General features: G+C 40.2%; 2 protein-coding genes across 3 annotated transcripts; both read left to right on the top strand.

Annotated features, from left to right (window-relative positions):
* The first annotated feature begins 748 nt into the window (after positions 1–748).
* rx1 (retinal homeobox gene 1) lies at positions 749–8,135 on the top strand. The gene is made up of 4 exons (XM_085774334.1): positions 749–1,289; positions 2,240–2,614; positions 5,410–5,663; positions 7,192–8,135. Exons 2-4 carry the CDS (start codon positions 2,266–2,268, stop codon positions 7,762–7,764), a joined length of 1,176 nt encoding a protein of 391 aa, XP_085630460.1. The 5' UTR covers positions 749–1,289; positions 2,240–2,265; the 3' UTR covers positions 7,765–8,135.
* A 7,151-nt stretch (positions 8,136–15,286) lies between these two features.
* LOC146988715 (fizzy-related protein homolog) lies at positions 15,287–21,474 on the top strand. Of its 2 annotated transcripts, none has more exons than XM_085774332.1 (14): positions 15,287–15,503; positions 16,162–16,265; positions 16,886–17,014; positions 17,169–17,232; positions 17,354–17,484; positions 17,719–17,801; positions 17,946–18,129; positions 18,226–18,291; positions 18,386–18,488; positions 18,610–18,794; positions 18,896–19,129; positions 20,357–20,461; positions 20,573–20,665; positions 20,777–21,474. In XM_085774332.1, the coding sequence occupies exons 2-14, from the start codon at positions 16,197–16,199 to the stop codon at positions 20,816–20,818; spliced, it is 1,488 nt and encodes a 495-aa protein (XP_085630458.1). In that variant the 5' UTR covers positions 15,287–15,503; positions 16,162–16,196; the 3' UTR covers positions 20,819–21,474. The 2 variants fall into 2 exon arrangements, with proteins under 2 accessions (XP_085630458.1, XP_085630459.1); XM_085774333.1 differs by having other exon boundaries at positions 15,332–15,503; positions 17,357–17,484.
* Positions 21,475–21,673: the final 199 nt, after the last annotated feature.

Raw genomic sequence — 21,673 nt, 5'->3', positions numbered from 1 at the left:
AATGTCCATACTAATGTGATTGGTAACAGAAATACAAGTTTACATTATGACCTGGAAACTGCCACGTGCATGAACAGCCACAACAACCCTGCTGTGAATCCAGAGAGTATTAATGAGAGTGTTAGTGAGAGTATAAAAAAAACATTGGTTCATTTTGTCAGTGTTGTGAAATGGAGGAGAGATGGACAAGAATGACATGGCAATAAAATCACTGGAAAAAAACATAACATCAGTGCATCATAGTTTTTCACATGCATCAGCAGAAACTGGAGCCTTGAGCTGCCGGTATCAAGAAGACATGAGGAGTGGGCTATATGAGTCTGGTAAGCTCCGCTAACTTTCTAATCCATAACAGCAGTTTTTGTTTGTTTTTCATTTGTATGCTTTCAGCAGCCTTCACTAAAGCTGCAACAGTTTTGAAACAAGGCAGGCTTGTTCCAAATTATAAATCCGCTATTTTTACCATTTTTATTTGAGTTGACAGGTTGTTCACAGACTGATCACGCATTTAAAAAATAATAATAATAATAATAATTTAGTGGAACAAAGGCAATAAAAATGTTTTGGTGGATTGTTTAAATCACCTTTAAACCAATTTCTATAAAAATTCAGAAATGAAATGGTCTTATCAGATATGAAGAAAATCTGTACGTTGCACTGGATTTTACCTCTCATATTATCATTATAAAGTTTCCTTTTACATGCAGTTCCACATGGTGATAATAATGGGGGGGTGGGTGTGCTCCATTAAAACTTTCAGCAGTTCTTTTGTCTTAAAAACAATACATTTATGAAAGAAAGTCTTGTCCAGGCTTCATTAGCCTGGGCCTCCTCCTGTGGGGGTGAATGGAAATAACATTTAAAACAATTACTTGAGCAGAAAACAGCTGCCAATCACTCTTAAAGGGGAAGGATTCCAATTAATAACCCTCTCCTAATCCCCTCGTTTCACCTCATACACCCTCCCTCAGCTTTGTCCACCTCTCCCTCTCCGTCTCCCTCCTCTTCCACTCTCCTCTCTGAGCTGGAGTGCATGGTGTCTCAACTCATTTGTTGACTGGTCTTTGCGCTGAGTGCTTTTACTTGCGTGCACTTTGCCAGAGTGTTTTTGTCAGGACTGTTTATCCCACACACAGAAACTCTTTTTGAGATATGTAAGGTGAGCAAAGCCGGCTGGGTGACTGTGAGCGGAGCACATAGCGGATCCGTGGAAGAGTGAAGTTGGAGGGTGAACAGGTGGAGCACTGGCATCAGCAGCTTCAACAGTTCAACCTATTTACTTCTAAGAGGTAAGATCTGACACTGTTTCATTTTACTAGGCTCTCGTAATTCAACTGTGTCACTTGCAAGTTCATTAAGTAAGTAAGTAAGTAAGTAAAAATGTTATTAAAGTGTCCTGCACAACAAGGTGCCCAGCCCTCATGGGCTTGCTGGCCAATACCTTTAATTAAACTGTAGATGTGATGTGAGAAGACATAGTGGTTTGTTCAATAGGCAAATCATGGGAAGGACTGAGCAGTTTATTAAAACTCTGCACACTCCTTCTATTCTTTATGAAGTTTGCTCGTTTGCTTTTGTCTTATTTATCGCTTCTTAAATAGAGGCAGAACATATTAGTTGACATCAGTATGAAATGCTAAATTCAGATGTATCGTTTCATACACAGAACACATGCACACACATTTCTTATGGACCAAAACTTCAGACATGCCACATGTTGTACCTAAAAACTGTTTTCATACAATTTAAAGATTGAGATACTGGATACAACCACTATCTTTACTTGACAGAACATATTTTGACACCATTACGTCTAATTTTGTGAAAGTGAAAGAAATACACAGAATTATCCGTAAAATGTAATTTACAACACTAGTCTAATAGAAATCCTCTGATTTACACAGTGTCAAATCTGGGTTTGGTTTTATGAGCAATGTTAATTAAATGTATATTGTAAAGTGTATTTCTGCAATTTATTTATCATAATTGACACTTGATGTGTTGGCAAGCCAAGTTGACAACTTGGCTGTTGTCCTTTCATTACAAATGCCTGCAGTCTCCTATCAGCACACTTATCATTAAGCACTTAGCTTAGAGTCAAAGGGATAGACTGCCACTCTGCAACAGGTCACCGGTTAAGATACGTGAAAGGATGAGCAGAGACATCTGAGGTAACGAGGATAGTGACCTATTATCCTACCCTTAGTCCTTCACTTAAACACCTTTTCTCTGAACTCAGGCCCTGGTCAGTGTCCAGAAGCTCGAATGCATTTATCACTGGATACCATGAGCATGGTGGACGACAGCTGCCTCTCACCCAGCAACTTCCATGAAATGGGGAAAGGCGGGGGCTTCGCTGCGGGAGGTCGCGTCCACAGCATTGATGTCATTCTCGGTTTCAGTAAAGACCAGGACTCCCTGCTCAGTCCGGCTGGGGCCTCGGGACCTCATAAAGTGGACATAGAGGGCCTGTCTGAATCTGGGAAGCAGCAGGAGCCCTCGTCGCACCCGTCTTACAGTGGGCACCTTGCTTCTCTGAGAAACGGCAGCACAGAGCAGCATCAGCAGCATCAACAGCATCAACAGCATCAACAGCAGCAGCAGCAATACCATGGTGAGAGAAGCTGATGGTAATGCTGGCCTCCATCAGAACAAAACAGAGTTTATTCTACCAACACAGAGCACTTAGTTTCATTTCACTAGATATTCATTTCAGTTGCCTCAGAGTTGAAGTTTATGAATCATGTGGGGGGGTTTTTTCTCTTCAAAACATATGTGATGGTCAAGAATATTGATTGTACAGCAACTCTGGTCTTGGAAAGCCAAGGAAGATAGAATTGATTTTACTGCACTGACACTAGGTTACTGACGTCTCTGAGCAAACATAATAAATCTTAAAGCTACTTGACTGCTGACCGTGACCGTTCGGTCTATCATGGTCAAAACAAAACTTTTCAAAAAAGAACTGGCCAAGTTTATTCCTATAAAATTGTATTTTCAAGCCCTGTGATTTTTTATAATTAGGAAACATATCAAACACAACATGTTTAATAGTCATATATTTAAAAACAAAAACAAAAAAAGCACCTTTTAAACTTTCGGTAAAACATTCACTAAAGATAGATCCACACAGATGTAGATAGGCAATAAACAATCCATGCAGGTGTTAATTGAAATGAAACAATTATCCATCTTTCTAAAATGAACAGATAAATTGTTGGAGAAATAGTCCTGTTCCTGTGTGTTTAACCCTATTCTTTGTCACACAGTAGCAACCAATTAATGAGAAGTCTGACTCATTTAGATGCAGCAATTTTAGTCCCATTGTATCACACGCGTTTGCAATCAGATTCAAAATCATTGTGTTATATATTCGTTGTGTCGTGTGGAGCCTGTTGCATTAGCTGTGAGAACTGTGCTGGCTGAGATTGAGAGATAAATCACAGAACAAGATGGTGTAGGGGGGTTTATGTCCCCGAGCACAATCCCATCCCCTTGTGGAATTCCCCTAATCTTCTCTTCTGTGCAGATTAGATTGTACAGTAGTTCATTCGGGTGTTGTTATCGTTCTGTCTCAGGATCAAATTTGTCACGTTTAATCTGAAGCTATTTTCACATGCAGGATCTGGCAGGTGGTTTGTGATTTGGGGGTAAAACAACAAAAAAATATATAATTTTCATGAACTGAAGATGGATATAACCTCAAAGCCTCACAAGCAAAGTGATTATAAGTGATTCAGATTTTAGCATCTGAATTCAGGGGGACGTTAGCTCCCCCACCCCCTCCTTGATTAACGTACATCAACACCAATGACATCACCCTTTTGTATGTAACTACCCTCTGAAGTCAGCCCAGTTCCTTCTGAATGAACAACTTTTCAGTGTTCGGTGTCAGTCAACACCCCCCCCCCCCACCACCACCACCACCACCACCCCCCGACTCTGTACTGAGATGTTCTGCTGGCTGATAAACAGTGGGCAGCCTTCAGACCGGCGGCTGTGATGGGCTGACAGGCCAGGAGCTGGTCACTGAACCAGACCTGACCTCTGCCTTTGTCAGAGCCTGGCCTTTGTCATAGCTGCTTAATGAGAGGTGGATAAATGAACCCCCCAAAATCCTGCTTTGCCTTTGCCTCTGCTCCCGTTTGCCCCCCACCCCTCCTCCTTTTCTCTCCATCAACACATCCTATTAACAGAAACAAGCTCACATTTATATACATTTACCCACAGGTTTATTGAAGCAATGAAAGGACAATGATGATTTTGTCAACAAACAAAAACTACAACCAATCAGGAAAATTAAACTTTGAGCCTACTGTAGTTTAACCAAATAATCAATGGTTCCACATGCTCTTTATCCAAAAAAGCAAACATATGGATTTTTCCCCCCTGTGCAACTGTTTTGTAGTTAGTTTTTGAAGTTTATGTTTTTACTGAGGACTTTGTATTTCATGCAGTTGTACAGTTGTACTGCTTACAGTTGACTACATTAAGAATATCTTTCACTGAACTATTTTTATGTCAATTAGACATGTAACTGACAGCTAGTTCACCACAACCTGAATGATGTAATGTATTTAGTGAGACATTGGCAGACATGTGGAGAAGCTGTCTAAGAGCGATTGATCTAATGGCTGGATCCAATCATTATCTTATCTGTATTTTGTTTACCTCATGTGTGTGCTTAGATAAATACCAGATCAGCTGATAGTTGAATACTCACTACATTCTTTTCCAGGTTATATTTCTGTTGCTCCTCTGGTTTTGACAATGATTTACAGAAATATTAATATTCATATTAAAAATTAGATGAATAGCAAGAAGAACAACTGAGACGAAAGCTGAGGAAGGTTATCTGAGGAGAAGAGGTTGTGGTGTCTGTGGACTGTAGATTGTCACTGGCTGATGTTGTCAAATGTGTTGACATTGTCATGTTTTGAATGTATTTTAGCAAAAGCTGTTTTAATTACACTGAACTATACTGTGGGAATTGACTACCGGTGGCTTCACAGTCCTGTGTCAGAACAGAAGGGAACATTTTGATTCCAACATCTTTTTAAAGACAGTTTACCTTTTGAGAAGATAAACACTGGAAACAAGTTTTCTAAATCCGATTAGGAATGTTTTTGAGCTTCATTGAGGTTCAAGGGATTGCTTGCTTCACTGACCTACAGTAGCCTATTGTTGCAGGTGTCAAACTAATGTTTGCTCTACTGGAAAGTGGGCACTACATTCTTCATTTCAACCAACCATTCTGCTTTTCCTTTCCTCCACATTTCAGTCTTAACACAATATATTCAGACAGCAGCAAAACATGTACAATCCTCAATAGATGATGAACATTTGAATATGGAAAACCGTACAAATAAAATGCCCACTCTTGGTTTATTTTTCTCCTTTACTGAACAGATACCAGCCTGTTTACAAATAAGTGTGATGAGGAACTAAGTGAGCTGAGGAAGAGCGCAGACAGTGATGAAGGCAAGTCTCCAGAGCCTTGCAAGGACGATCAGCCCAAGAAGAAACACAGGCGCAACCGCACCACCTTCACCACCTACCAGCTGCACGAGCTGGAGCGTGCCTTTGAGAAGTCCCACTACCCAGACGTGTACAGTCGAGAGGAGCTGGCTATGAAGGTGAACCTGCCTGAAGTCCGAGTCCAGGTAGGAATAAACACAACATCAGAAGCACCAACACAGACTTAGATAAACAAGTCTTTACTTAAACCAAATGGGCAATTGATTTGCAGTTGATATGCAGCTTTCCACAAGCATACAGACAACGATCAGTAAGGAAACATTAAGAAGCATAAGGACACACAAAATCAATCCAAATCAATATCATAAAAATTCCAATGAATAAAATCCCATAAAAAAATACAATAAATAGAAATTCGAAAAAAAAAAGTATCGATTTCATTTAAAATGGGTGGGGTCTGTGTTTAAAAGCTTAATGAGATTTGTTTTGCTCTTGCAACAAAGAAAAAAAAAAGTTATGCATTGGGCACATTATAGCACATTATAGCATTGACCAGAAGACAACATTAAAAACGCAGTCGACAAAATGTGGTCTAGTTGGCTGATAAGTATTTTTGCTTAATAGGCTGCTTGTTTCTCCCAGATTGTGCACAGATTCCTCTACCGGACACCAATAATCTTAGAACACACTAACATTATTGTTTAAACTGTTCTTCTCCTTCACAGTCAACCCATTAAACCAGCAGATAAAGGAAAACATTAAAAGGCTTTCAATAAAAGAATGATAAAAGTTGAACAAAATGATATTACAGACAGCTGTGAATCAAATATAGTGCCAAGACAGATACTGGTCAACAATCTGAGCCTCTTCAGGATGGTGCTTGCTCTCGGCGTGTCTTGACTTTGCCTAAAGTCGACGATCGGTTCCTTAGTTTTTGACAAAGTAAGGTCTAAAAAATGATTGTCATACCATTTAATGAAAGCAGTTAAGGCCTGACCATGATCTGAACCTCTGCCCTGGAGAAGAGTCAAGGGCAGTGTCATCAGAGATGTTTATGATGTAGCTGCCCTCTTGTGATATTGAGTCTATAACAACACAGGTCCATATTTACCTTGTGTGGGTTCTCATATTAGATATTTTTTCAGTTTTTTTCAGTTTATGTTTTAGAGCAGCACCACAATAACACTGCAGGTATAGTAGCCTAAATTATATTACTGGCTTTGTGCTATTGTTCTCATTAAGTAATGATCTTACATGTTGGCTTTTACTCTTAGAGTTAAATGGTTGTGGTTCCAAACTTGCCAAGCTTTTGGGCTTATAGGCTTGCAAGTGCTCAGGTGAGGAGATTGCACTAGGTAGAATGTGTGTCTCCAAGTGTGGAATACACTGTGCCAATGTCGTATTGAGCATATTGAAACAAGAAGCAGGGACTGAAGGGCTGAGCTAGGTTGCAGGTTGCAATGCGAAGCAACAAAACATGCTTTTTTTTCTTTTTCTTTTCTTTCTTTCTTTTTTTTTTTTTTTACAAATATATTTTATCTTGAGTAGAATTTACCTGAATTTGACATTTAGATGTTGGCTTCAGGGTTGTGCCAATGGAGAATCCCCAGAATCCTAATCTATTTCCCAGTTGATCTTGAGTGAGATCCAGAAATATAGTATAGATGATATATAGCCAGGTTGAGTCAATAATAACTTGATTTTGTCGTCCAGGTTTGGTTCCAGAACCGCAGAGCGAAATGGCGTCGGCAGGAGAAAATGGATGCCAGCACAATGAAGCTCCATGATTCGCCCATGCTCTCCTTCAACCGTCCGGCACCAGTTCACACCAGCATGGGTCCAATGACCAACTCCCTCCCTCTGGACCCCTGGCTGACCTCTCCCCTGTCCAGTGCCACGCCAGTCCACAGCATCCCAGGCTTCATGGGTCCACCTCAAGGCCTCCAGCCCAGCTACCCCAGCCACAGCTTCCTCAACTCCACTCCTCATCCTTCTCATCCTCCTCATCCTCCTCATCCTCCTCATCCTCCTCATCCTCCACATCCTCATCCTCCCCATCCTCCTCATCCTCATCCTCATCCTCACTCTCATCCTCACTCTCATCCCCATCCATCCATGAGCCAGGGGATGCAGAGCATGGCCCCTCCTCCTTACCAGTGTCCGGCACCGTACCCTGATAAATACCCTCTGGAGGACGTGGACCAGCGCAGCTCTAGTATCGCTGCACTGAGAATGAAAGCGAAGGAACACATCCAGTCTATGGACAAGACCTGGCAACCCATGTGACTAACAAACCTGGCAGTCCATGTGAGTGACGGAGGGAAAGGGAGATGCTGAAGTTGCATTTCGGGGTGGCAAACATTGAGTACAATGTTGGAAAAATTGCAGTGACGTGTCCGTTACACATGGATCACAGGAAATGGATTTTGAACTGTGAAGACTTGGGATTTTAGGACTTTTAGTTTGGACCTTCTTTCTACTTTTTCTTTTTTTTTTTCCATCTCAAGGACATGAAGCAGACAACTAAAATCTGAACTGTTAACTTTACCTTGTTCTCCCTCCAAGCTGTAGCTGTCATATGTTGCTATGTTTGCTGCCAACTGTCAACTGTCAGCGCCCTTCTCCATGGTACTAATCACAATTTACAACTCATATAGACCACTGTAATACAAACTACGGGAATGATTCACCAGTCCACAGATTTAATCAAATTCTCATCAGCTCATCTTCTGATATTGGCAATATTGGCATATTGTTTTTTTTTCAAGGGGTAATTGAACCTCTGTGAGAAAAATCATCATCTCAATGTCTAGCATGGTTAATACCCATTGTGACTGCTCACTTCAGAGGGCAGCAGTTAAGGAACACTTGCCATAATATAAAAAAAAAACACCTAAATTAATCACTGCTGTAGGTATTACAACTTTTTCTCATGATTGTTCCTCTACCTGAGTCAACCATCAGATTGATTGATTTTGACAGAGCATCACATTCTCATGATGATTCTTTGCTTTTCCCATTTTCATCAGCAAGTTTGTGTTTTTACTAATTAATCCAATTGTCGAATTTTCATGGGTCAGCTCATCAGAGTTTCAGAGTACTTTGTGAATGAAGGCCCGATCCGCGTTTAATGTCAGAGCAGCTTTTTAAAGAAAATCAAGGCGAGGCAATTCATGTCTCTGACTGTGTAAATGCACCTCTCTCACTCATCTCTTGATTTATAACAGCTGTGTTACTGGTTTTCAGTTCATTTCACACTCATGGTTTATGTTGCTACCTGCTGCCCACATTAAAAATTTGAGCCTATAGTTTATAGTTACCCTGGTATAACTGGAGTGGGAGGGAATCCAGGCAGGGGGAATTCTCACACTTACGGTGTCACAGAGTTTAAAAATAGATGATTGTAGTAAAGTCAGAGATATGATGGCACCTTCTGAATGGACCAGGGCTGAGAATATACCAAATAAATAATCCTGCAAGATTATAATCCTTTTCTGATTTGAGATGCTTTAAGGAAAGAAGGAAGCTACTGTAGGAAGGAAGGAGGCAAGGAAGGGGGGATAAAAGGAAGGGCAGTGAGTGGAGTAACCCTCTTTTTGCTTGAGTGGCTGTTGGAGGTGAAAACCTGTTGGCAGCTCAGTGTTGGGTGGCTGCGTGTACGTGCAGGGCAGCAGAAAGAGCCCTGTGTGATGCGTCACCCCACATAGTTTAGTCTTTGTTCGGCACAATTGATCCAAGTGTATCCTCTTTGTCTGAAACCGAAGGGGGGGAAACGGTCTCAGGCTGCACTAAATAGGCCCTTGTAACCATTTTGTCATGGAAGTTTTTTTTCTCTTTCTCAATCAAAGGAAGAGAAACATGGATTGTAGCTGCTACGGTCATTAGTGACACAATATTGGTTTTTTACCATCTGTTACAGAGTTAAGCTCCAATTGTGTTAAAGGTAGAGAGGATCATTTCTAAACAGTAGCTTATATTTCTTTTGACTAGAGCTAAATTTAGCAGTGTTTGGTTTTGGAGCAAGAAGGAGGGACAATCCTTAATATTTAAGTGCAATTTTGTAGTGTCTTTTATATCTTTTTTTATGTTTTTTTTTTCCCCCATGACTGCCCATTTGTATGGTTGTGATGTTTCTCTTGAATATGATGTGAAAATTGTGCTGACAGCAACTTATGAATACAGCTACTACAACAACAACAACAACAACTCCAAAAACAGCAATACATATACCGTATTGTCATTTCTGGATCACTGGAAAATCTGTTGTTGTACTATTCAGAGAGGGAAAATATAGTGTTACATCTGCTGCTCATGATCAGTCCTCATGTAGTTACTTTTTATAATGTTGTTGGTAAGTGATGTTTAAACTCCCTGTTGGACAGTGCCAGGGCCACAGAGGAAATGAGGATTACCTTGCACATTAAGAGCTTCTTTAGGATGCTATGTGATTTTGGACCAAGAATAAGCCAAAGGTTAGACAATGGACAAATGTGCACTAGATATTTGCCAGTTTTTTTTGTTGTTGTTCGTTTTTTTTTTTTTTTAATGTGAAAATCAGGATATTGTTCCCTGTATGGCTGTTTTGTTTCTTACATGTTGTAGTTATATCTGTCTTAGTGATATTATTGTTTTCTTTCTTTTTGATTTTTTTTTTGTCTGGATCATTGATGCCCATATTCTGGAAAGAATGAAGATCTACTGAAAATAAATATAGTTTGGTAGAATGTATCTCCGCTTTCTCACTGCAGTGCTTTCATGTTGACCTGTGCACTCATTCCCACATAGTCACCGTATTTTTTTTTTTTTTACCCCACTAAGTCTAAAGAGCAATCCAAGATTACGACAGTATAATCGTTATCATCTGACATACATAAGCAGAGACATTTTCTTTCTTTTCCTCTAACACTTGTGCTCTCTCTCTCTCTCTCTCCCTCCTCCTGTCATATAAGAGCTCTTTCTCTCTTTTTCCTACCCCTCCCAATCCTCTCTTCTGTTCCATGGCTTGGTGGCAGGGTGCCAGCCTGTTAGGAAGATGAGACTCCAATCAATCAGGGCTTCCCAGGGGGGCCTCTGACCGCAGGGCCCGGCTCCCTAATTGCCCCCAGGGCCGTCAGGCTCAGCCGCTGCAACACATGTTCACAGAGGGACCGGTGCCGCCATGCTAGCTGGTCTCCTCAGCGTGTGAATCACTTTCCTGGACAGATGGAGGCCTGGAAGGACCTCACTTCAAGGGCCATATGGGTAGGCCAGTGGAAGTAACAGGCCAGCGTCCTGGAGTGATTAGATACTGCATTACACAACAGTGGTGTGTTGTTGGTTAAGCATCCAATTAGGCCAAGAATAAATACCCACTGGCGTGAGGAAGCACAGAAGGTTTTTAGCAACACATACTGCTGATCTGAAGGCATTTACAGATGCACCCTAAACATCTGGATCAGAAAATATTGTCTGCTTCACAGTGTAAAAATTTTGACCTTGTTTTTCAGAGTGGGCATTTTTTCAAACATCCGTCTCATCGCTTGATTTATACTGGTAAATGTACAGTAAATGATTATTACAAACATTTTTTTTTTAATTAATGTAGCAGTTTTGTTACACATATATATACAATTTCAAGTAACAAGCTGGAATAGATAATATAATAAGACCATACAGTGGACAAAATTTTGTTTTGTTTTTTCATCTGTAGGAGTATTTTAGCAGTTTGATTTTGTTTTTTTCAGAAATCCATCTTATTAAAGAAAATCTGATGCTTAACTCTGAAATGTGATATATTAAAGGCACCAAACCAAGCAACCTGTTGGCATGAAACAAAAGTAATACCAGCTATGAATCATGTGACATGACTTATCTGTGAAGAGGAGAAAAAAGAAACCCCATATTTGAAGTCAATTCTCAAGCATCATAGAAATAGCACTGCTTTTTATGACTATGACATTTGCACATGACAGGGACCTACATCAAGGTCAGTACTCAAACCTGTTGGTGAAGGCTGGGGTCATATCTCAAAGGTGTTTTCAAAGAGCTGAACAGGGCTAACCCTAACACTGCGTGGATGAAAAGGAAAAAAAATGTTTTGGACTGGAGAGGATGAAAGGGGAGACAGAGAATGTGAGGAAGTCAGAGTGGGAGAAAGTAAAAAAAGAAACATTAAGAAAGAGATTAGCTGGAGTAAAAGTGTGGGAGTGAGAGAAACAGAAAGCGAGCAAGAGCGAGAGAGAGAGAGAGAAAGAGAGGGGAAGTAAAAGTGGAGAGGAAGAGAGAGAGGGGAGGGAGGGTGGGATGGCTGCTCATCAGAGTTAATGATGTAGAAAATCCCCCAATTAGAGCGTTTTCCTGTGTTGCAGGATGAGTTCAGAGCGGGGTCCTCTGACAGCCCAGGGATTAGTACCCAGGCCAGGCCGGGCCGAGCCGGGCCTGAACAGACACTAACTAACTGCTGGACAGCTTGGCACTGCTCAGCTGGGGCCAGGTCGGGGCTATAGCCACAGCCAGGGGCCGGGGTAAGCATGCGTTGAGCCGGAGTGCGTGCTACAATAAAAAGCATGGGAAAAAGAGCAGCAGCAGATCAACATGAAAAAACTCAGATGGAGAGTTAGCCCTACCATGCAATAACCAAATATATATTCAAACAAGTGCTAAAAATACATTTTAGAAGCTGTTTTTGCAAGTTATTCTCTCACCATCAAGTTCCTGAACTTCTCTTAAAATCTGCCTGTTTTCTAAAATGATTCAACATTTAGACAAAGTCTGCAGGTTGTGCACATGTAAAAATGCCATTATTGCTTCAAATGCCAAATCTTGCATGAATGCAAATACATTCTTCTAACAAAGTCTAGATATCCTGAGTGACTTTTTTTTCTACAGTACACTATTTTTTCTTTTACAGTATTACATATGTTATCATCCAAAAGCATATCCTAATCCAATGTCAACATGTGGATTGTACAGAAAAATCAATTTTCTGTCATATTGCTTGTTGTCAAAGAATAAGGATGGTGCTGAGTCCTGTGGTGACACAGTCGGTAATCCTCCTGACCTGATACTTGGGACAAACACAATCTGAACATGAATCCATCTCTTGACACAACAGTGAAGTGAATGCTGTTGAAACATGACCAATAAATGTCTTGTGCCATTCACGTGCAAGTAGGAGAAGCAACATGCTACATATAATTAGAAAAACACGAATAAAGACTTGAGACATGGTCATGTACACTCATTCCTGGCTTTCAGGACAGGACATAGGCCTATGTGGTAAATATGCAACATGTGATATTTTGACTATTTTGCCCGTCTTCAGCACAGTACCTTGAGATCTGACTTCATTGAGACTTGACTGCCTGAAGATTTGACTGGTCTTTATACTTAAATTCATTGACCTTGCTTGCATTGCCTCACACTTTTAATAATTTATGGTTAGGCCTATGTGTATGGACTTGGTTTCAGCTGGATAAAAAAATAAAAAAAATAAAAGCACCAACACAGCTTTGTTCATGATGTATCATTTAATGGTTAGCAATGAGAGACTTGGGCAGCGGTAGATCAGTGTGAAGAAAATTCTCATAAGATGTTCCTCTGCACTATGCATTATGTTTTGCTTTTGGATTGTTGACGTTTGCTCACTTAGCTTGCACGAGCTCCAACTCCCACTTGCAAACAAGTGATGAAAATCACAGGTGGACTATGGGAATCATGAGAGCAGAGCAACAGTATCACAAAGAAAATGTTTAATAGACTGATCAAAACACAGTCTCATTGCAAAGGTCGCAAGAGGAAGATGCCGGCCCTTAAAGTTAAAAGTTGTTGGGGAAGATAGTAGCCTATATGATTGAGGAAACACTGAATCACCTCCAAAACACAGCTACTGTGTTCATTAAGAACAACTGAGCCCCTAATGACTAATTGATTAATTGTGCACTCTATTATTTCGCTACTACACCCCAGCAGATCTGAAAGGGCCATGGCTGGAGTTAACAGTCTTATTGGAAAGACGCGTTCCTTGCAAAGGATAATAAGGGAAAATAGCGGAATTAATTGGGTTTGATTAAGAGAGCTTTTCAATGGGATACAGCTTTTTCGCATGACATAATTAGAGGTCAGTTAAGGAGGAGGGGGATTTGGTAGTTGGCGCCAGTGCTGTGTGGGTGTGTCTGTGTGAAGGAGACAGATAGACAGACTGTGTGTGTGTGTGTGTGTGTGTGTGTGTGTGTGTGTGTGTGTGTGTGTGTGTGTGTGTGTGGTTGCTTCCTCACACTTGCAGAACTATGTTGTGTGTCTGATGTGGTACATTTCTATAGGCTCACTCACCAGAAAACACACAGCGAAGTTCACAGGGGGCCCTCTGTGCGCTCCGTGTGTGTGATTATCATCACTACACTTGCCAACATTAAAGGCACAGGCCTCAGTCTATTGTCATAGCTACATGGTCATTAGCAGTGCATTTCAGAGACTATACTCTATTGTACAGGGGAGGGTGGTGGCAGAGTACATTTGGCAGCGCTTTTGGATCGGCACAAAACATGTAAACAAACTGAAAACATTTATCACAGGCACACACACACACACACACACACACACACACACACACACACACATTTGAATTTATAATCCTGTTACAGTATAATCTAAAGAAGGAGGGGAGGCATGCAAGGCCATTAGATCTAAAAATACCCCTGTGCAGCTGATTAGATTATCAGATAGCAGGTTTTGTCACAGAACAGTCAGGATTTCACTGATTTCTCTGTTTAGTTCCTTTATATATATATTTAATTATCTTTTATTTGTAACAACAGACAACACAATGTAACAGTTTAGATTTCAGACCTGAACATGCACACCATTCATACATTTAAACTCTCTACTTCTGAAATCAGTTTTGTAATATGTTTTTAATTTAGCACATTGCGTTTCTATTGGAGATACTCTAAACGGCTCCCACTGGTTTCTCATAGATAAATTTGAATATATTAAATAGATTTCCATAGTTTCAGCGGGACTTTCAATTGCGTGATTCTTTAATCCCACAGACAGAAGGCTGACTTCACCTTGCTAAAGTGTCTTTGAGCAAAATGCTACATTACATTACAAGCTGCTTTTTCTCCACTGGCCCAAGTGGTCTGACAAAGTGCAATGTGAATTTGTATTCAATCTTAGTGGTTAATAATTTTGTTTGTACACATGAATTTCCGTGCAAAAGACTGAATGATAGGCTATTGATTATTGATCATATTGATTTTTCTTTCATCATTGTGGCTGCTGTCCTGAATTCAGTAAGTTATGGCCTGCATGTTTGACAGCAACATAAATGATGGTTAAAAAAAGTTAATTTAGATATCAGGAGACCTACAGCATGGGCCCATGAGTAAAGTAGCCTATCAGCTTCACCGTTGCACAATGATAGATTGACAGTGGAACTATTGCGCCCTCTGTATTTTAAACTTGGACATGACAGGAACTTTTTTATTATAACAATGCAATAAATAGAAGATTGAACAGTAAAAAGAAATAGAGAGAGAATAGGCTAACTGTAACTCACACATTATTTCTGTCATGTCAAATATTTGGCTACCAATAGGCTACTGCACCATGTCAAAACTAATTCAACAGTCCTGTTTTAAATATTCCCTTGTGAAGGTTAATGTTGAATTTGTGTTGAAAGTTTCAGGGGGAGGTGTTGATTCAACTGATGAAAGCTTTAGTCTGTGGTGCTGTAAAAATACAATTACATCATCCAGAGATGTTTTTTTTGTTAAAAACATCTGCTAAACTCCACCAAAGATACTCCACCTGGGAGACCAGAGTTGCGTTTCCGTGTTTTTATTTGACACGCGCACACGTCACAGCGGAGTGTCAAAACCCCCACAATGCACTTCTCCTCCTCAGTGAGACTGAGCCAAACAACCTAACCTTCCTCTGAGAGACAATAATAACTTAGCGTTTCTTGCTCTGTTTCACCTCATATTTCTCTCCGACGGGTGTTGTCGCTGGTGTTTGCCGTCGTACACACTGACCGGTTGTTGCTGGTATGTTGTCTGTTGAAATATGACTGAGTTAGCAGCTAGCCGAGTTAGCTGCTGCTAGTTATTATCATTAGCTTTTCTCCCTTTTAGCAGCTACAAACATGGCCGAAGAAGATAAACATCATAAACACAGTAAATGTACATACATGATAAAGCTTTTCACGTCGTGTTTCTTCGAGCTGAACAGTTTAAAGTTAGTCGTGTCATAACTGAGTGGATGAGTCTGTTGTTACTTAGGAGGGGAGAGGCTTGAGTGAATGGGCTGCACAGTGGGTCACAGATGAAATGCAGAAAATTAAGGGATATTATTAAACCAAGTTTTATATAAATGTAGCTGGAAGAACCTTTGAAATATTTTGTGAAATGTTATCTTTTTTCTATCAGACTGCCAGTCATACTAAAACAAAGTATAATTTTTTTGGCTAACTATAATCTTTCATTATGCTAAACAGCACCAATAATGATAGATAGGAGTGGGTTAAAAGTAATTCTTATTCATAGATAGATAGATAGATAGATAGATAGATAGATAGATAGATAGAATTTTGGTTTTCATCTTGAGTAATTTATGTCATGACATAGATTTTACAACAAAAGAATTACAGTACATGTATGCTAAAAACAGAAAAAAAGAAGACATTTTCATTCATGTATTTGGCAGGTCCATCTTCCCAGTTTGGAGGATCAGGGACTAGGATGGATCCAGAATATGAACATCGCCTCCTACGCCAAATCAATATTCAGAATGACAACTTGAGTCCTGTTGTGAGTCTTTCTTTTCTCCTCTCTTACTTATTACGCTATGTTACACTATGCTAACCTTGATGATTGACAGATGATTTACAGTATTGATAAAAGGTTTTAGGGACTAAAAGTAAGGGCTGAGGATACAACACACAAATGTTTTATTATTTTTTTTAATTTACCAGATCATTTTATACCACATGCAGGGAACAAAAAAACTAGTTGCCTAGCTGCACAGTTTATTGTGGTACTTGGCAAGTTGGTTGTTCCAGCAACTTGGAGAACTTGCCACAGTCCTTCTGAGGATTCAGGCTGTCTCAGTGTCCTCGGTTTCTTTGTGTAATCTCAGATTGACTTGTCGGATATTGTTATCAGGACTCATTGAGGCCAGACCATCTGTTGCAGGTTTCCCTCACTAGTTCATCTTGTTCAGGAACATAGCTCTTTATAACTGTGATAGTCTGAGCTCATTGTCATCCTGCAGAGTGAATTTGGATTTCTTAAAGACTAATCATCTCCCCGGTGGCCCCCTATGTGATGAATAAGAATCTAAACATATAGTGTGCTTATAATCTTTGCACAGAACTGGTGAAAAGGGTGATCAAACGTCCATAAAATAAATTAATATGTTGGTTTTGCAGAAATTGACACGGAGTCTCAACAGTCGAACACCCACTGGTTCCCCATTATCCTCACCCAGTAAGCTTGGAGACAGATTTATCCCAACCAGAGCAGGGGCCAACTGGAACATCAACTTCCACAGGATCAATGTAGGTTAATGTACTGAACTGTGGTTATATAATGTGTTTTACAATATTCAAAATGTAAAATAAAAAAAGAAAAGTCTGTTAAAGTTGTTAATATTGTGAATCTTTATGTAGCCTGTCTAGAATCAGTCACAGCATGTTTGTCATTTCTGATTAGGAAAATGAGAAGTCACCAAGTCAGAACAGAAAAACAAAGGACGCCTCTACTGATAATATCAAAGGTAAATGCACTTTGTAAATGTAATTTTTGAAAATTAATTTCTTGCGTATGTGCATCTAGGTTTGTGATTTTTATGTTTGTTCTAACAGTCTTATGAATCTGTAATATCTGTGTGTCTGCAGCAGATGGGCTGGCCTACTCTGCTTTGCTGAAAAATGAACTTCTGGGAGCAGGAATAGAAAAGATTCAGGACCCCCAGACAGAGGACAGGCGCCTACAGCCATCCACTCCCGAGAAGAGAAGTCTCTTCACTGTATGAACATTTTGTCTCTTACTCCTTAAATATTGAACAATATAACACATTTATCATGTCATGTTAGAACAGAGACGTATAAAACATGCTCTTGGGTCATTAGCAGGGACAGAAAAGCGAAAGTAAAGTTGAATGCCCCAGTTCACTATGTGCACAGATTGTTTTCAGGGTTTTATGTTATTTTCCTGAAGCTGGTGGATAATGTGAATGTGTCTGCTTTTGTTTTCTTTGCAGTATTCACTTAATACAAAAAGGTCATCTCCAGATGATGGCACCAGTATATCCCCCTACTCCCTGTCACCTGTCAGCAACAAAAGGTAGAAGCATGCTTTAAAATATTTTTCTATATACGTAGTTCTGTTGTTATTGATCAGTCAATACTGTGTTGTCACACTGTGAATAAAGAGAAATGTACATTTTTATATCAATGTTTTATTAAGTTTGACTTTTTCCTCTTACAGTCAAAAATTGTTACGTTCACCAAGGAAGCCAACTCGCAAGATCTCAAAGATCCCGTTTAAAGTGCTTGATGCACCAGAGCTGCAGGATGATTTTTACCTCAACTTAGTGGACTGGTCTTCTCTCAATGTGCTCAGTGTTGGGCTGGGTACATGTGTGTACCTGTGGAGTGCCTGCACCAGTCAGGTACTACACTCTGTGTCTCTGTTTTTCTTTGCAGCGTTAATTAATACACAGTGTCACAGTGACGCTCTAACTCTAACTGTTTTGTTTCTCTCTCAGGTAACGAGGCTGTGTGATCTGTCAGTGGAAGGAGACTCAGTCACATCAGTTGGGTGGTCTGAGAGGGTAAGTACACATATCATACAGCAATAAGAGCTGTGAGGACAGTTAGTTTTTAGTTAGTTAGTTTTTATTCATCAAATTATTTTTCATGTTTCAGGGTAACCTGGTGGCAGTGGGGACTCATAAAGGATATGTTCAGATTTGGGATGCTGGTGCTGGAAAGAAACTCTTTGCCTTGGAAGGACACACGGCTAGAGTTGGTGTGAACACTTGCTTTATTTAAACCCTCAATGTAGATTAAAGCGAGGCTGAAGTAATGCTTTCCATGTTTTATAGTTTCCTTCTGACACAATGTGACAGACAGTTTACTCTGTCCTACAGGAGCGTTAGCGTGGAACGCGGACCAGCTGTCTTCGGGAAGCCGCGACCGTATGATTCTTCAAAGAGACATACGGACGCCTCCACTGCAGTCAGAGAGGCGGCTGCAGGGGCACAGACAAGAAGTGTGTGGCTTGAAGTGGAGCACTGACCATCAGCTACTCGCCTCTGGTGGCAATGACAACAAGGTACAGTTGTTACATTCATCAAACCTGCCTCTGCCTTTGTTCATCCACTCACATCCGCCGTGCTCATCGATGAGGGTGACTGACTGTGTTTGTCATCTCAGCTGCTGGTCTGGAACCACTCCTCGCTGAGCCCAGTGCAGACGTACATGGATCATCTGGCAGCAGTCAAAGCCATCGCCTGGTCGCCCCACCAGCACGGCCTGTTGGCCTCTGGAGGCGGCACTGCCGACCGCTGCATCCGATTTTGGAACACGCTGACATCGCAGCCGCTGCAGTGTATGGACACGGGCTCACAGGTCTGCAACCTGGCCTGGTCCAAGCATGCTAATGAGCTGGTGAGTCACCTCTGAAACATATTGTGCACAGCTGGTGTACAGCCCTTTGCCTGTGTTATACTAAGTGAAGTGAATACTTGTGTAATTAATCATTTCAGTTATAAGACATTTGACCTCAATTTACATCAGTTTGTGAAGATGTTTTACTTTGACATTAGTCTTTTTTATGACATTTCTTAAAGGGATAGTTCAACATTTTGGCAAATTGGCCCATTGCCATAATTGCTATAGTCATAGCAGTAGGTTCATTACCTTTAATTGTCGGTGTAAGCTATTTTCAGTACGGCGGAGCGCAGCAGCTGGCTGCTCAGAGCTACGCTATGGAGGCTAACGGAATTTCTTGGTTTCCCTCATTAAACTCATCAAATACAAAATCCCAAAACTCCACAGCGCTTTTGTAGACAAGTTGTGAGCTGCACAACCACCACGCTATAAGATAATGACGGAACGATACGAAACGGAGCCGTTTTCGAGGTAAATACATACAAAACCGCTGATGCGCGTTGCGTTCAGGGACAGTTTTTCAGCAAGCAGTCTCCGTATTTACCCTGTATTTACCTCGAAAACGGCTCCGTTTCGTATCGTTCCGTCATTATCTCATAGCGTGGTGGTTGTGCAGGTCACAACTTGTCTACAAAAGCGCTGTGGAGTTTTGGGATGTTGAATTTGATGAGTTTAATGAGGGAAACCAAGAAATTCCGTTAGCCTCCATAGCGTAGCTCTGAGCAGCCAGCTGCTGCGCTCCGCCGTACTGAAAATAGCTTACACCTACAATTAAAGGTAACGAACCTACTGCTATGACTATAGCGATTATGGCAATGGGCCAATTTGCCAAAATGTTGAACTATCCCTTTAACTCTATGAAACATCCAGTGTAATTTATAACAAGTGTTTTAGAATCTTGTGAGTTGTGCTATCATGGCGTTTTTCCGTTCACCCTTAAATCATTTGTTAGATGATTGTAGCCACTATCTAGTGCTATTGTTTTTATAGTAACAACAATGAGGTTTTTTATATTTAATTAAATGTTTAACTTCAACTTCCTCAAAAATAATGTTAATGCTGTTCTACAGTATGTGATGTAATAGATGGTGTTACCAAGGAAGTTGAACTTGTTAGCTCTGGGAGAAGCTGGTCCTCTTCTATGGCACAATGTGAATGATATTAAATAACACAAAGCACAATTTACCTGGCACTGTGACTTATAATTATTGCCTTTCTTTCCAGGTGAGCACACACGGCTACTCACAGAATCAGATCTTGGTGTGGAAATATCCGGCTCTCACTCAGGTGGCCAAGCTCACAGGACACTCCTATAGAGTCCTCTACCTGGTCAGTATGCATTTCTGTGATGTTAGTGATGGTGATGGTGATGTTAAAACCTGCCATCTTTGCCAGAATATCTGGCAGCAGCCTCATGAATGTTTAATGTTTTTTTTGAAGGCGATGTCCCCGGATGGCGAGGCGATAGTGACAGGAGCTGGAGATGAGACGCTTCGCTTCTGGAACGTATTCAGCAAAACAAGGTCAACAAAGGTGAGAAAGCACTTTTGTTTGGGAATACTGTATAGCATTCACCAAACTCTCTACATTTCCATAATAATTAATCTAGTTTTCTTCTTTTCTTTTCTTTTTTCTTTTTTCCAGGAATCTGTATCAGTTTTAAATCTATTTACCAGGATACGGTAACTTAAATAAATTAAAGTATGAGTGGATCCAGGGCGTCATCACTTGGTGGTTCATAAACTTGGTGCTATGAAAATACAGTACAATCTAAGGCATCTTGTGACATTTTCTCATATAGGAAATGACATTAAGAACAACTGAGATAGTCTTTTTTCTAAATGCTAAGAGTTGTTGAGGAGATTTTTTTTGTTGATGTGTGTGCCTTCATGATGATTGTAATTTTCTTTTTTTTTACTTTTTAAAAACGTGCAAGTGGGTTGATTTTCATTTGTTTTGTATTCACTACAAGAAATCATAGGCCTTACTTTTAAATGATCCTGTTTTCATTTTTGTGGAATCTGGATGGGGAGGGAACATTTTTAGTTTTTGTTTAACTCAGGTTTAATTTATTTAACATACTTGTTATATGGTAAAACATTCAATGAATGAATCATCTGTCAGATGAAAAGATGACATGAGACATAAAACTTAACATAATCACCTGCTAAGGCTTCTACAGTATGTGCACCATGTTTACAGTGATCCTTAGATTACTAAGGTTGAAGAGTGATTGGCTGAAATAATGCAGTTATGGCCAGAAAGTCTAATGCTGTGCATCTAGACATATACTACATGGTTGATTCTTTGTAGTAAATGAAGAAATAAAAGATGATGGAACTATAGAACTGAAGAGTGATTGTGATTTTTCCAATTAAAAATACCATTACTGTTTATTTTGGGACTTAATTGACTTAGAGCACAATTAATCAGAATCAGAATCACATTTATTTGCCAAGTATGTGCAGACATACAAGGAATTTGACTTACAGAAGACATACAGAATGATGACAGCAACAACTGAGCAATAACATAATACAA

This window comes from Trachurus japonicus, chromosome 4, assembly GCF_045865225.1.
Source record: "Trachurus japonicus isolate A0001 chromosome 4, Traja_1.0".
Taxonomy (NCBI): domain Eukaryota; kingdom Metazoa; phylum Chordata; class Actinopteri; order Carangiformes; family Carangidae; genus Trachurus; species Trachurus japonicus.
This window is presented reverse-complemented; position numbering and strand designations above follow the sequence as displayed.

Excerpts from the sequence above, each read along its gene's own strand:
- rx1 (XM_085774334.1), top strand. The coding sequence starts at position 2,266 with ATGCATTTATCACTGGATACCATGAGCATGGTGGACGACAGCTGCCTC. Across the intron at positions 2,615-5,409 it reads GCAGCAGCAGCAATACCATG|ATACCAGCCTGTTTACAAAT; the intron begins GTGAGAGAAGCT and ends TTTACTGAACAG. Across the intron at positions 5,664-7,191 it reads TGCCTGAAGTCCGAGTCCAG|GTTTGGTTCCAGAACCGCAG; the intron begins GTAGGAATAAAC and ends TTTGTCGTCCAG.
- LOC146988715 (XM_085774332.1), top strand. The coding sequence starts at position 16,197 with ATGGATCCAGAATATGAACATCGCCTCCTACGCCAAATCAATATTCAG. Across the intron at positions 18,489-18,609 it reads AGGACACACGGCTAGAGTTG|GAGCGTTAGCGTGGAACGCG; the intron begins GTGTGAACACTT and ends TCTGTCCTACAG. Across the intron at positions 20,462-20,572 it reads CCTATAGAGTCCTCTACCTG|GCGATGTCCCCGGATGGCGA; the intron begins GTCAGTATGCAT and ends TTTTTTTTGAAG.